General features: G+C 47.0%; 1 protein-coding gene across 4 annotated transcripts in view; it reads left to right on the top strand.

Moving 5' to 3' along the window:
* TMPPE (transmembrane protein with metallophosphoesterase domain) overlaps positions 1 to 12118 on the top strand; it is an 80347-nt gene that overhangs the window by 25042 nt on the left and 43187 nt on the right. For all 4 annotated transcript variants that reach the window (XM_032301844.1, XM_032301684.1, XM_032301766.1 and 1 more), the window contains exons 6-9: positions 5695 to 5875; positions 9408 to 9466; positions 10175 to 10296; positions 10382 to 10422. In XM_032301844.1, the coding sequence (XP_032157735.1) occupies positions 5695 to 5875; positions 9408 to 9466; positions 10175 to 10296; positions 10382 to 10422 (403 nt within the window). The remainder of the gene's footprint in view (positions 1 to 5694; positions 5876 to 9407; positions 9467 to 10174; positions 10297 to 10381; positions 10423 to 12118) is intronic.

Raw genomic sequence — 12118 nt, 5'->3', positions numbered from 1 at the left:
TGGAGTAGATCATGTGCCAAGTATTTTCCTTGTGAAAAACTGGGACCTTGACCTACGATACTTTGTGATGTTTGCAGAATTCCTTAGGCTAAAACATTAAAGTGTGTCCATTGGTCATTTGCCAAGGAATAGATGTGATGCTGGCTGCATCCTGAAACAGTGGGGTGCTTGACGACAGAAGTGTGGCCAAGATTTCCTGCTTAGGGCCAATTCCAGGGGCAGTGGTAGGGACGTATACTGTGGGAAGGGAGCATGGCCGCTCTCTTTGCCTGCAGGTGGAGGTCGAATGAGGCAGTGAGAAGGTGGACCTGGCCAGAGGGACCATGCCGCCACTGCACAGTAAAGAGAGGCCAGGTTGCTGCTCCCAGAGGGGTGACCGGGGAGTGCCGAATGCCCCCACCTGTCTTGAGTCTGCACTGGTTAAGGTACAGGAGCCCATTTTTCTGTATGAGGACTTCAAGGCTGCAACTTGAGTTGCCTTTGCGTGGCTGGGTCTTCTTCTTTCTCTTAATCTCAGGTTTTCTGTAGTCTTTCTCGTTTTCTAGTCTCTGCTTCTTTCCAAGTCACTTTGAATTTTTGCTCACAACTTTTCTGTACCTTTTGGTTATCAAAATGTCACACACAAAAAGCATAATCAAACTCTGAACCCTGGCAGAGGAGAATGATGTTGGCTACACTGGGGACATTGCTTGCAGACTTGGACGGGCTGAACTTGACTTTGGGTCCTCCCCAGCCTCCTCCTCTTTTGCCTGTCACACTTCCACCTGCTTGACTGCCACCTAGTCCGTTTGCCCCTTGACCACTAACTAAGGAGTCAGTGAGGAAATTATAGAAGAGTATGAGAAAACAGAAAAATCCAAATTGTCACCTAAATGGCAGGAGCCAGAAGCAGAGCTCTTCGTATTTCAAGGAGATTTCCTTGAATTTTTTTCCCATGCCTTTAAAAAATTTCTTTTTACAGAGTCAGTTTAAACTGTGTGACCAGTTTCTTACCCGATTTTCCTATTTTAGTCTTATTTCATAAGCATTTTTTTTTACATTATTAAAAATTCTTTAGTACGCCTGGGTGGCTCTGTTGGTTGAGCATCTGACTTTGGTTCAAGGTCATGATCCCAGGGTCCTGGGATCAAATCCCACGTTGGGCTCCCTGCTCAGCGGGGAGTCTGCTTCTCTCTCTCCTTCTCGCCTTTCTCATGTTCTCTCTCTCTCCCCCTCTTTCTCTCACAAAGAAAATCTAAAAAAAAAAAAATTCTTCCTACTGTACACCAAATTCATGGGTGGCCTCTTGTCATTTGAGGGCAGTCCCAGTAGGCACTCTGTCTGGACACCTACCCAGTTGGCTTAGTTGGTGTCCACGTGACTCTCAGAACCTTGGTTAGTGCCTCTGTTTATGATGTACTTGTTGCGGTCTGTCTGTGTTCATCCCTGACCAAGGGCGTCTCCATTCTCTTCTGTGCCCCGTGTATGTGACTTGGAGCTGTGATGTCACGCCACAGGTCACTATTCCTCATATGCCCACCAGCTGGCTCTAGAATGGAATAGAAAGCCAATGGGTCAGAAAATTGAAATTGCTTTGCAAAATTCTGGTACGCAAAAGATTCTGTAAAAGCTGATTTCTGGGGACGCCTGGGTAGCTCAGTCAGTTAAGCATCTGTCTTTGGCTCAGGTCATGATCCAAGGGTCCTGGGATTGAGACCCACTTTGGGCTCCCTGCCCAGTGGGACCCTGTTCCTCCCTCTCCTCTGCTGCTCCCCCTGCTTGTGCTCTCTTCGCGCTCTCTCTCTCTCTGTCAAGTAAATAAATAAAATCTTATTTTAAAAAAAACAAGCTGATTTCCATCTTGTCTACATTCAGGTCATGGGGCAAAATGATGGCTTGACTCAGTTCACCGTGTTTGTGCTCTTGTCTGGGTGCCTGGAGAGTACAAAAAGACCCCTGTTTGTCTGCAGGCAGGGCAAAAATGAGGCTCTTGTCTTGAGGTGCAGCGAGCCAGCCTGGTCCTTTATTCATCCTAACGACCCAGCCATGTAGCAAATATTCTGTTCTGGAGGGATTAGCTAGTCCAGTGCCATCTAAGCTGAGTGGCCTGTGAGGATGTTCATCACAGTTTGTACCAAGACCACACCTAAGGTAAGTGAAGCCACTGATGCCTATTAATAATACCCAAGACGAAAATGATCAGGAGTGGGGCCCTTTCACTCACAACTTTGCTTCCTCTGGTGTATGGGGTATTCATCGCCCTACTTCTACCTGATGTTGTGGAAGATCAGTGACAGTAAAGGTCCCCAGTGCCTTGTGGCTTCATTAAGGAGCTCACAGGATGAGCCCGTTACTCTTTTTTTTTTTTTTTTTTTTTAAAGATTTTATTTATTTGTTAGAGAGATACAGAGCGCAAGCACAGGCAGACAGAGTGGCAGGCTAGAGGCAGAGGGAGAAGCAGGCTCCCTGCCGAGCAAGGAGCCCGATGTGGGACTCGATCCCAGAACGCTGGGATCATGACCTGAGCCGAAGGCAGCTGCTTAACCAACTGAGCCACCCAGGCGTCCCGAGCCCGTTACTCTTGATTGAACAAGGACCGCCGTGGCCTGTTTTTGTAAACAAAGGTACATGGGCACCCGGCCCCGCCCAGTTGTTCTTGTGTGGTCTGTGGCTGCTTTTGCACATCAGTAGCAGAGTTCAGCGGTACACAGAGACCCGTGGCCACAGACGCTAAAATACTTAACCTGTAACCCTTGACTGAAAAGGTTGACTGACCCCTTGCTCTAGAAAAATCAAGTGTTCCTCTGAATCTCACCATGACTTGTCTGTCTTTTTTTCCTCTCACCTTCCCTGTCTGCACACCACCCCTGTCTCTTTCTGGTTGACTCTAATGTCGAATATGAGTGTCCTCTGAGGAGCTCTGGGAGCCCTGACTGGGTGCCAAGCATTCATGAGGTGACTTGGCTAATCCTCATGACAGCCCCACGAAGGGGACTCGGCCTCTTACCAATGACGCTGTTTCACAAGCAGAGCCCCGTGGGCAAGAGATAGCACAGCTGACACTTGGGCACGGACAGCTGGGCCTCCGATGCCCATGCCCGCAGCTCTGAGCTGCCTTGCAAACATGGACCTTTTTTTCTAATCTAGCCAAACTGTATTCGTGCATTTATTATAAGCCTGTTTATTTTAACATACACTCCTGATAATAGTCATCATGATCCTGCATAGTCAAGGCTTGAAAAAATAAGTGACCTTAGGGGTGCCTGGGTGGCTCAGTGGGTTAAGCCTCTGCCTTTAGCTCAGGTCATGATCTCAGGGTCCTGGGATCGAGCCCCACATCGGGCTCTCTGCTCAGTGGGGAGCCTGCTTCCTCCTCTCTCTCTCTGCCTACTTGTGATCTCTACCTGTCAAATAAATAAATAATCTTTTTTTTTTTTTTTTTAAGTGACCTTAAATGAGCTTTGGGCTGGGCTGCGGTGGTGGGCAGACAGGAAGACGAAACGCAAAAGCTCTGGCCCACTTAGTTGCTCGAGCTGACCCTGGAGCTAGCTCTGAACTTGTGGATGGCCAGAGGACAAAGGAGCACATACCCATTTAAAGAGATCATGTTAAAAGAGGGGAGAAAAAGAAAATGAGGAAAGTATCTTGCCAGTATTTGCAAAGCTTTTCTTCAAGTGGCTCTCAATGATTTCCAAAGGCACACCTGTAGGATCAATCAAAGTGTCCGGAGCCCCAAGGAGGGGTTTCCTGCTCTGTGTGAGGAGCAAAGTCCTCATTTTCCAGGGTATTTCAGGACCAGTGAAGCTCTTGGCGCTGGGCATACTCACTACAGTCTGAATCTGCAACATGAAAGTATTATCAGAGGGATCCCCTCTGTCTGGGGAGAGAGTCATTCATCGAACTGTTGGGAAAGCAGCCCTGTGCAGAGGGGGGGTGGCATTCAGTTCATCTCCGCCCTTCACAGTCCTGTGCCTCCTCCCTGACTGTCCACGGGCCACACAAAGCTACTGGCCACACAAAGCGAGACAGGGAGTACTCGCTACCTGTCTTCTTCCCGGAACAGTGCCTCTGCCCCTACAGCTGCCCCGGGCAGCCCCTATAGGGAAGCTTCCTTACTGGTCTCTGCCAGCCACCTCTCTTCTGGGGGTTCCCAGTTTCTTGTGCTTATGTTTAATGACTCTGGATCCCCAGGATCACAATTTATTTTGCCTTAAGTGCAGGTTGAAATTGGATGGCCAGGTATTTTTCTCATTTTTGTAAAATTGTGAACTCGGACACCCGTGTGTGGTGTGATCAAGTATTAGGATGGGAACCACCGCCCAGTATGGGAACTAGCATGTGGTCAGCACCCGAGAAGTTTCCCTGGTGTCTTTTTCATGGCCATTCGTTTCTTGATGTTTCTATTTTTAACACCTGTGTATGTACCCAGAGTTACAGTTTGGTTGGGACCGTTTGAAGTTTCGGTGGGGGACATGCCGTCTGTATTGTTTCCCTCACTCAACGTTGCGGCTCTAAGACTCTTTCATGTATTGGGTGGAGCTGAAGGCCATTCATTTTATTGCTTTACAGCAATGTTTCTTCACCTTGTTTTCACTGTGGCCCCTAAAGAGTCTCTTTAGACACTTTTGTCTAATTCCCCCCCACCCCGAAGAATTGTAATGCTTTCCATCTCCTGTATAAGCGTATGTATATCGGTGCTTTACAGATAAAAAAGAGTAAGGTGTTCTTTTCTCCTATAAGAATCCACGTTCACCTCTTTCGGGGTGCTGTCCACCCCCATCAAGAACTCGAGAAAGTGAAAATGCGTGGCGTGGGACAGAGTCTCCCCCCCTCAGCACTGTTGCCCTCCTGCACCTGATAATCCTTTGTTGTGGAGGCTGGCAGGTGGGAGGTTTGGGAGCCTTCCTTGGCCTCTACCCACTGGGGAAGCCAGCAGCGCACTCTCTCACCTCCTGCCGCTTGTAACAACCCAGAAGAGCTGCAGACATTGTCATGTGTTCCCTGAGGGGGCGGGGGCGGGGGGAATAACTCCTGGTGGAAAACCACGGATGCTACTGAACACAGACTGAGCATTGGTGATGGAGTACGAAAGGGAGGACCGCCCAAATGTTTGGCAGTAGATCAGGGAAATGATGGTACATCCTTATCCAGCATTTGCCCTCTTGACTGCCATGGACATTTTGCATAGTGTGTTACAGTGCGGAACTAAGGTTACAAGTGGTGCAAGTAATAGGATACCAGTTCTGAGAACAGAGAACACTGACTGTATCGTGTATATTTAGGGTGCGTGTACATGTTTCAATCTGGAAGACTAAGTCGGAATGGTTGTAGCACTTATCTCTAGCTAAAGGAACTAACACATGATTTTTCTATTTTCTTTGCATTTCCCCGCATTTTCTAATATTCTTCCATGGGGAGATCTTATTCGTGTAACATTTAAAGTATCTATTATTTAGTATAGGCTAGAAAGTCACTCCAATCCGAAACCGACCTGGTGGTTTTTGTTTTTCTTTCTTTGGTGGAGTGGGAAGTAGTAGAAGGTAAGTTTTTATGCTGAGCGGCTCTTTGGAAAATGAACTCAGAGGATCAAGATTAGTAAGTATTTTTGGCAATCGTTGGGCCTTGTCATCTCACAGATGCCCAGGTACGGTCTGCTGGCACTAGAATGAGCATATTGGGCTCTCCTGATTCCCCCGCTTATTCTGTGATTTGTAGGTTGAAAACGAATACGGCAGCTACTTCACCTGTGATTACGACTACCTGCGCTTCCTGCAGAAGCTCTTCCACTACCACCTGGGCAAGGACGTGCTCCTGTTCACCACGGATGGGGCACTTGAGCCGTTCCTGCAGTGCGGGGCCCTGCAGGGACTCTATGCCACAGTGGACTTCGGACCAGGTCAGTGTTTGTAATCACAGTCAAACCCAGCTCAGGCCGTGCAGGCTGGGCAGTGAAACCCACCAGTCGCTCAGGGCAGCTGTGTTTTAAATGGGTACATTGAAGGAGATCTCTCAGATTTTCTGTTACCAAGGAACAGGTGAAATGGAAGAATGAATAAAGCAGCCTCCAGTGTACAGGTGATTTCATTTAAGCTGATTGGCACTTTAGGGGCAAGAGCTCTGTTTTTAGCACTGGTGAGCACACCTGGAGCCCAGAGCCCAGAGCTCTGTTGTCTTAGGGACTGCTGCCGGGAGCTCTGCCCCGAAGCAGTCACCTTTCGGGGCTGTCCCTTCGGGCCTGTCCGCCCGGAGTGCTGGGAACTTCCCTGCCCTCCTGTTCTGAACTCAGCGCTATGAACAGTGAGGGCCCACAGGTGGTCAGTAGATGCCACACAGATTGTCTCCTCTGGCTCTGGAGGCTCTGGGAGCAAGGCTGGTGGGGGGCTCCTGGCTGTCGTAAATGTTAAGACATTTAATGTTAAGAAAGCAGCTTTCATGAAGGACCTGCCACCGACAAGGTAGCGTGTACTCCTGAAAAGGCTCCCAGATTGGACTTGCTTTTACCTTGCTATGCTGTGAAGGACGTTATTGGGACAACCTAATTTTTTTGAATCAATTCTGTAGATTAGATAATAGGATTGTCTCCATGTTAATTTCCTGTTTTTTATAATTTTATTGTGTTTATGTAAAGGATGCTCTTGCTCTTAGGGAACGTGCACTGAAATATTTAGGGGTAAAGGGCCCTCCTGTGTGCAACTTACTGACAAATGGCTCAGAAAAAAATAAGTGTGTTGAGAGAGAGAGAGACAGAGACACTGATAAAGCAAGCGTGGCAAAATATTAACAATTGGGGAATCTTGGTTCTTTGGGATTATGAGTTCTTTATTCTCACAACTCTTTAAGTTTGAGATGATTTCAAAATAAGTGTTAACTCCCTTCCCGTCTCCCCTAAAAAAAAAAGGCCTGCTCTTCAAGTACCCTGATGACCCCACTGCCTTGTTGGCTGAGAGGTACGACAGCCCACTCACATTCCACATGCAGCGCTGGGTCTCTCTCTCAAGACAGGTGTACAGAAGACTGAAGTTGAACTTTGATTTTTAATTTTTTTTAATTTTTACTTATTTTTTTAAAATTTCTTTTCAGTGTTCCAGACTTCATTGTTTATGCACCACACCCAGTGCTCCATGCAATACATGCCCTCCAGGGACGCCTGGGTGGCTCCATTAAGCCGCTGCCTTTGGCTCAGGTCATGATTCTGGGATGGAGTCCCGCATGGGGCTCCTTGCTCGGCAGAGAGACTGCTTCTTCCTCTGCCTCTGCCTGCTTGTGCTCGCTCACTTTCTCTCTCTGACAAATAAGTAAATAATAAATAAAATCTTAAAAAAAAAAAAAGTACGTGCCCTCCATAATACCCACCACCTGGCTCCCCCAACCTCCTACCCCCCCGCCCCTCCAAAACCCTCAGATACTTCTCAGAGTCCATAGACTCTCATGGTTCATCTCCCCCTTCAATTTCCCCCAACTCCCTTCTCCTCTCCATCTCCCCATGTCCTCCGTGTTATTCCTTATGCTCCACAAGTAAGGGAAACTATATGATAGTTGACTCTCTGTGCTTGACTTATCTCACTCAGCATAATCTCTTCCAGTCCCGTCCATGTTGCTACAAAAGTTGGGTATTCATCCTTTCTGATGGAGGCATAATACTCCATAGTGTATATGGACCACATCTTCCTTATCCATTCATCTATTGAAGGGCATCTTAGCTCTTTCCACAGTTTGGCGACCGTGGCCATTGCTGCTATGAACAGTGGGGTACAAATGGCCCTTCTTTTCACTTCATCTGTATCTTTGAGGTAAATACCCAATAGTGCAATTGCAGGGTCATAGGGAAGCTCTATTTTTCATTTCTTAAGGAATCTCCACACTGTTTTCCAAAGTGGCTGCACCAGCTTGCATTCCTACCAACAGTAGTTTTAAAGGCATTCCTCTACATTAGCAAAAAAGAAAAGGACTACTAGCTTTAAGTGAATCTAGTGTTTCTAGACACAGGATGCGTGGCAGCGGGCATTTGGTGGTGAAATAACACATCTACAAAGAGTGGCAGAGGAAGTGGCCCGCTGGTTTCCTCCCGCTTTGGCACTTTTCCCACCACAGTAATGAAGACGTGCATTATCTTTCTGTTGGGAGAAACAATGGGAAGGTTATTCTGGGTTTGTTCGAAGCAGTACATGTGTGGGGTGATGGCGCAGTGGCTGCGGCTCTGGGATGAAGGGCGGCCCCCTGGAGGGCCCGTGGACTTGGGGCATGTGGGGCTTATGGGGGCCTCATTCATGTGTGTGGGACGGGGGCAGTGCCAGGGTCAGGTCACAGGAGGAAGTGCATGAGATCAGAACGGAGAGATCCGGATGCCGCCCGATGCTTAATAGTAGGACATTCACAGCCATAAAGTAAAGAGGATTCCACTCTGGATGGGCACGTTCTACCCTCTGAAACCTGGCCTTACAGAAAGCAAGAGGTTATTTGGAGGTCTTGTCTGCTGTAGTCTCCACTCTGGGTACTTGCTTTGGGAAGTGGATTGTGAAGTCTGGGGCCAGGGTGTCCATGGTTTTGGCTAGAGAGACACCCTTTGTGGTTGCTCGGTCACTGAAGAAGGGCAACCTGCCCCTCTGTGGGTAGAGCTTCATTCCGTTTGGGGGGGGGGGGACAAAGAAGACCCCAGGGGCAAGCTCACATGCAGGCATCTTAATGGGATATTTTAGAAGGAAAACTTAGGAGCACGTAGCCTGGGATGTCTGATGATGTACAAATTCAAAATCAGCGTATATGCCATGATTCTGGCAGAAAGACCACATCCAACCCTTTGATTTGTTAATTACTGGGCAGATACCCATGTTACTATTATTTGTGTGATGCTGTGGAGGTTGCAAGGAAATAACCTCAAAGCAAGCCCATCGGGGCACCTGGATGGCTCAGTGGGTTAGATCGTGATCTTCGGCTCAGATCGTGATCTCAGGGTCCAGGGTCCTGGGTTCAAGCCCCACATCAGGCTCTCTGCTCAACGGGGGAGTCTGCTTCTCCCTCTCTCTCTGCCTGTGCTCGTTCTCTCAAATGAATGAATAAAATCTTTAAACAAAACAAAGCAAGCACATCCTATAGGAAACATCTAGGTCAGATGTCTATTTGAAGAGCGAACACAAAACATGTGTCCAGGCCTTGGGGAAACTCAGACAAGCCTGTGACATGATCTCCTGAGGCAGTGCAGTCAGGAGAGGCTAAGGGCACCTCTCAGAGAGGAAGCAGCATTCCGTGGTCCCCACATGTCTAGTGGGTGGATGGTCCGAAGCCAGCCTACAGCTGGCTGGTAGGTGTTCCAGGCCCACAGTGTGTGGCGAAGGGGGAGGCCTCAGGCTGAAGGTCTGTGAAGGGCTATTTTTACTTAACTTCTTATCATTCCAATGACTGACCTTTCTTCTCTCTCTCATCATTTTCAGGTGCCAACATCACTGCTGCTTTCGAAGTCCAGAGAAAGAGTGAGCCCAAAGGACCATTGGTAAGAACTGGAGGTGAGGTGTGGGTTGAGGTGAGGTGGCTTGCTACTAACTAGGGGGGTGAGTCCTTGCTTTCTCTGGCCGTGGGGTCAGGCTTCCCCACCTGTGCACAGAGCCTCTGCTGCTCAGTGAGCCATGGAGAACCTGCATTCATAGACTCGGGGTGTGGTGGGGGGGATTTCCTAGACCCTGAGACAAGGAGGCCCCAGAAGACATCCAGACTTCTTTCTCCTTCTTGAGACAAAGGGCGTGGCAGGGTAATTGCTCAAGAGAAACATGAAGTGAGTGGGGCCCACCTGGCAGAATACTTGGATGAGTTCCCCTCACCTTAAGTCAACCTGGGACTTAAAAATCTGGACTGACTTAAAAGGCGAACTTAGATTGGATAATTTTATTAAAATATTTTGCCACCCAATTCTTTTGCCCAACGAATTTTCCTGCCTCATTTAAACTCAGGGTTGGCTGACAGAATTTTGTTGCAGGACAACTTTTCGGGAATATCTGTATTGTCGGCACCTAAAAACTGTATTTGGGCAGTGCTGTCATTGGAGCCCCCCACCCCTGGTCTCCCAGCTCTGGGCTAAGCAGGACCTGTAACGTGGTTTTCCACCCGTCCTTTGGTGGAGTAGAGAGGGTGAAGGGTACTGGGAGGTGCCAGGCTCCGAAGGTCCTAAGTCCATCCTAAGCTCCATGTCCTCTTGTCCTTCTAGGTGAATTCTGAATTCTATACTGGCTGGTTAGACCACTGGGGCCAACCTCACTCAACAGTGAAGACTGAAGTGGTGGCTTCCTCCCTCCATGATATACTTGCCCGTGGGGCGAATGTGAACCTGTGAGTGTCCATTTCTGGAGGGCAGGGCCCCCTCCACAGCTGTGGGCTCACAGTGAAGTATGTCTATTCTCTTGTTTCCTTGTAGGTACATGTTTATAGGTGGGACCAATTTTGCCTATTGGAATGGTAAGAACAATCCTACAGGTTGTGGAAGCTTATGCTAGAAGGTTTCTGGTGCTTGATTTGAGGGTAGGGAGTACCTACAGACAATTTTTATTTTCTATTTTTGTTTATTCCCAAATTTCCTGATATTTTAAAAACTGCCTATATAATTTTTTAAGTCATTAAAAAAATTTTTAAGGAACATGTGCACTTAGAAAACTTACTGGTTTTTTTTTTCCTAATTTTTTAAACTTTACTTTTTTTTTTTTTTTTTTTTTTTTAAATTACTCTCTACACCTGGTGTGGGGCTCAAACTCATCAACCTCGAGATCAAGAGTCATGTGCTCTTCCAACTGAGCCAGCCAGGTGCCCCAGCAACCTTATTGTTATAAAACAAGTAGCTGGGCAATAGTTTACTTGCCCATGTATTCTGCTATGATCTTTTTCTTCTTCTTCTTCTTCTTTTTTTTTAATGTTTTGTTGACATAGAATTCACACACCATAAAAATCACAATTTTAAAGTGTACCATTTAGTAGTATTTAGTATATCACAAAGCTCTGCAACCATTACCACCATCCAATTCCAGAACGTTTTCACTACCCTAAAAAGAAACCCCTTACCCGAGAAACTCCCTACTCCCCATCCTCCCAGTCCTTAGCAAAACTCATCTGTACTGTCTGTCTTTATGGATTTGCCTATTCTGGACATTTCTCATAAAGAGAATTATACAATATGTGGTGTTTTGTTTCTGGCTTCTTTCATTTAGCGTAATCTTTTCTAGGGCCATCCGTTTTGTAGCGTAGGTCAGCACTTTATTTTTTTTACTGACAAACAATATTCTATTGTATCAGTGCACAGTGTTTTGTGTATCCGTTTGTCAGTTGATGGGCATTTGAGTTGTTTCCACTTTTTGAGCATTATAAATAATGTTGCTATGAATGCTAGCACGGAAGTATTCATTTGAATCCTCGTTTGACTTCTTCTGGGTGTATACCTCAGTGCAATTGCTGGGTCATGTGATATAACTAACTCTGCTTCGTGTTTGAGGAACTGCTATGGTATTTTCTGAAATGACTGTACCATACCATTTTTAATTCCTATATGGTCTCTTTTTATTTATTTGTATGTTTAACATTATTATTTTTTAAAGATTTATTTATTTAACAGAGAGAGACACAGAGAGGGAACACAAGTAGGAGGAGTGGGAGAGGGAGAAGCAAGCCCCCTGCCGAGCAGGGAACCCAATGTGGGGCTCGATCCCAGGACCCCGGGATCATGACCTGAGCCAAAGGCAGATGCTTAATGGCTGAGTCACTCAGGCACCCTCTTTTTATTTTCTTTAGTAGGAAAAATAATGACAAAATTCTCTTCATTGCCCTTGATTTTTGCAGACACACCACGCTATGTTCGTTTTCTTTCCCCCCTCCAGCTCATTGCTCACCCCTCTCCACACCTGCATTTTTCTCTCTGAATCATTGAAGATGCCCCTCAATGCTGAGTTTTGGAAGCTTCATTTGGGCCTGAGTCTCCGAGGATCTGTAATTGGGTGGTACAGCTCCTGTGAACTGCTGTCTTTCGTGCAGGGTAGGATGGGCTAGGAGAAGACTTTGCTTACAGGTGTTACTGATGTTACTCCTATTACCAGAGCCAAGAAATGGAGATACTGCAAAACTCAAATGTCACTTCTTAAAAGATCATAGTACACCAGGCTTGCTCATT

The sequence above is a fragment of the Mustela erminea genome, chromosome 1 (assembly GCF_009829155.1).
Source record: "Mustela erminea isolate mMusErm1 chromosome 1, mMusErm1.Pri, whole genome shotgun sequence".
NCBI lineage: Eukaryota > Metazoa > Chordata > Mammalia > Carnivora > Mustelidae > Mustela > Mustela erminea.
Note: the sequence above shows the minus strand (reverse complement) of the source record. Positions and strands in the feature narration are given on the sequence as shown.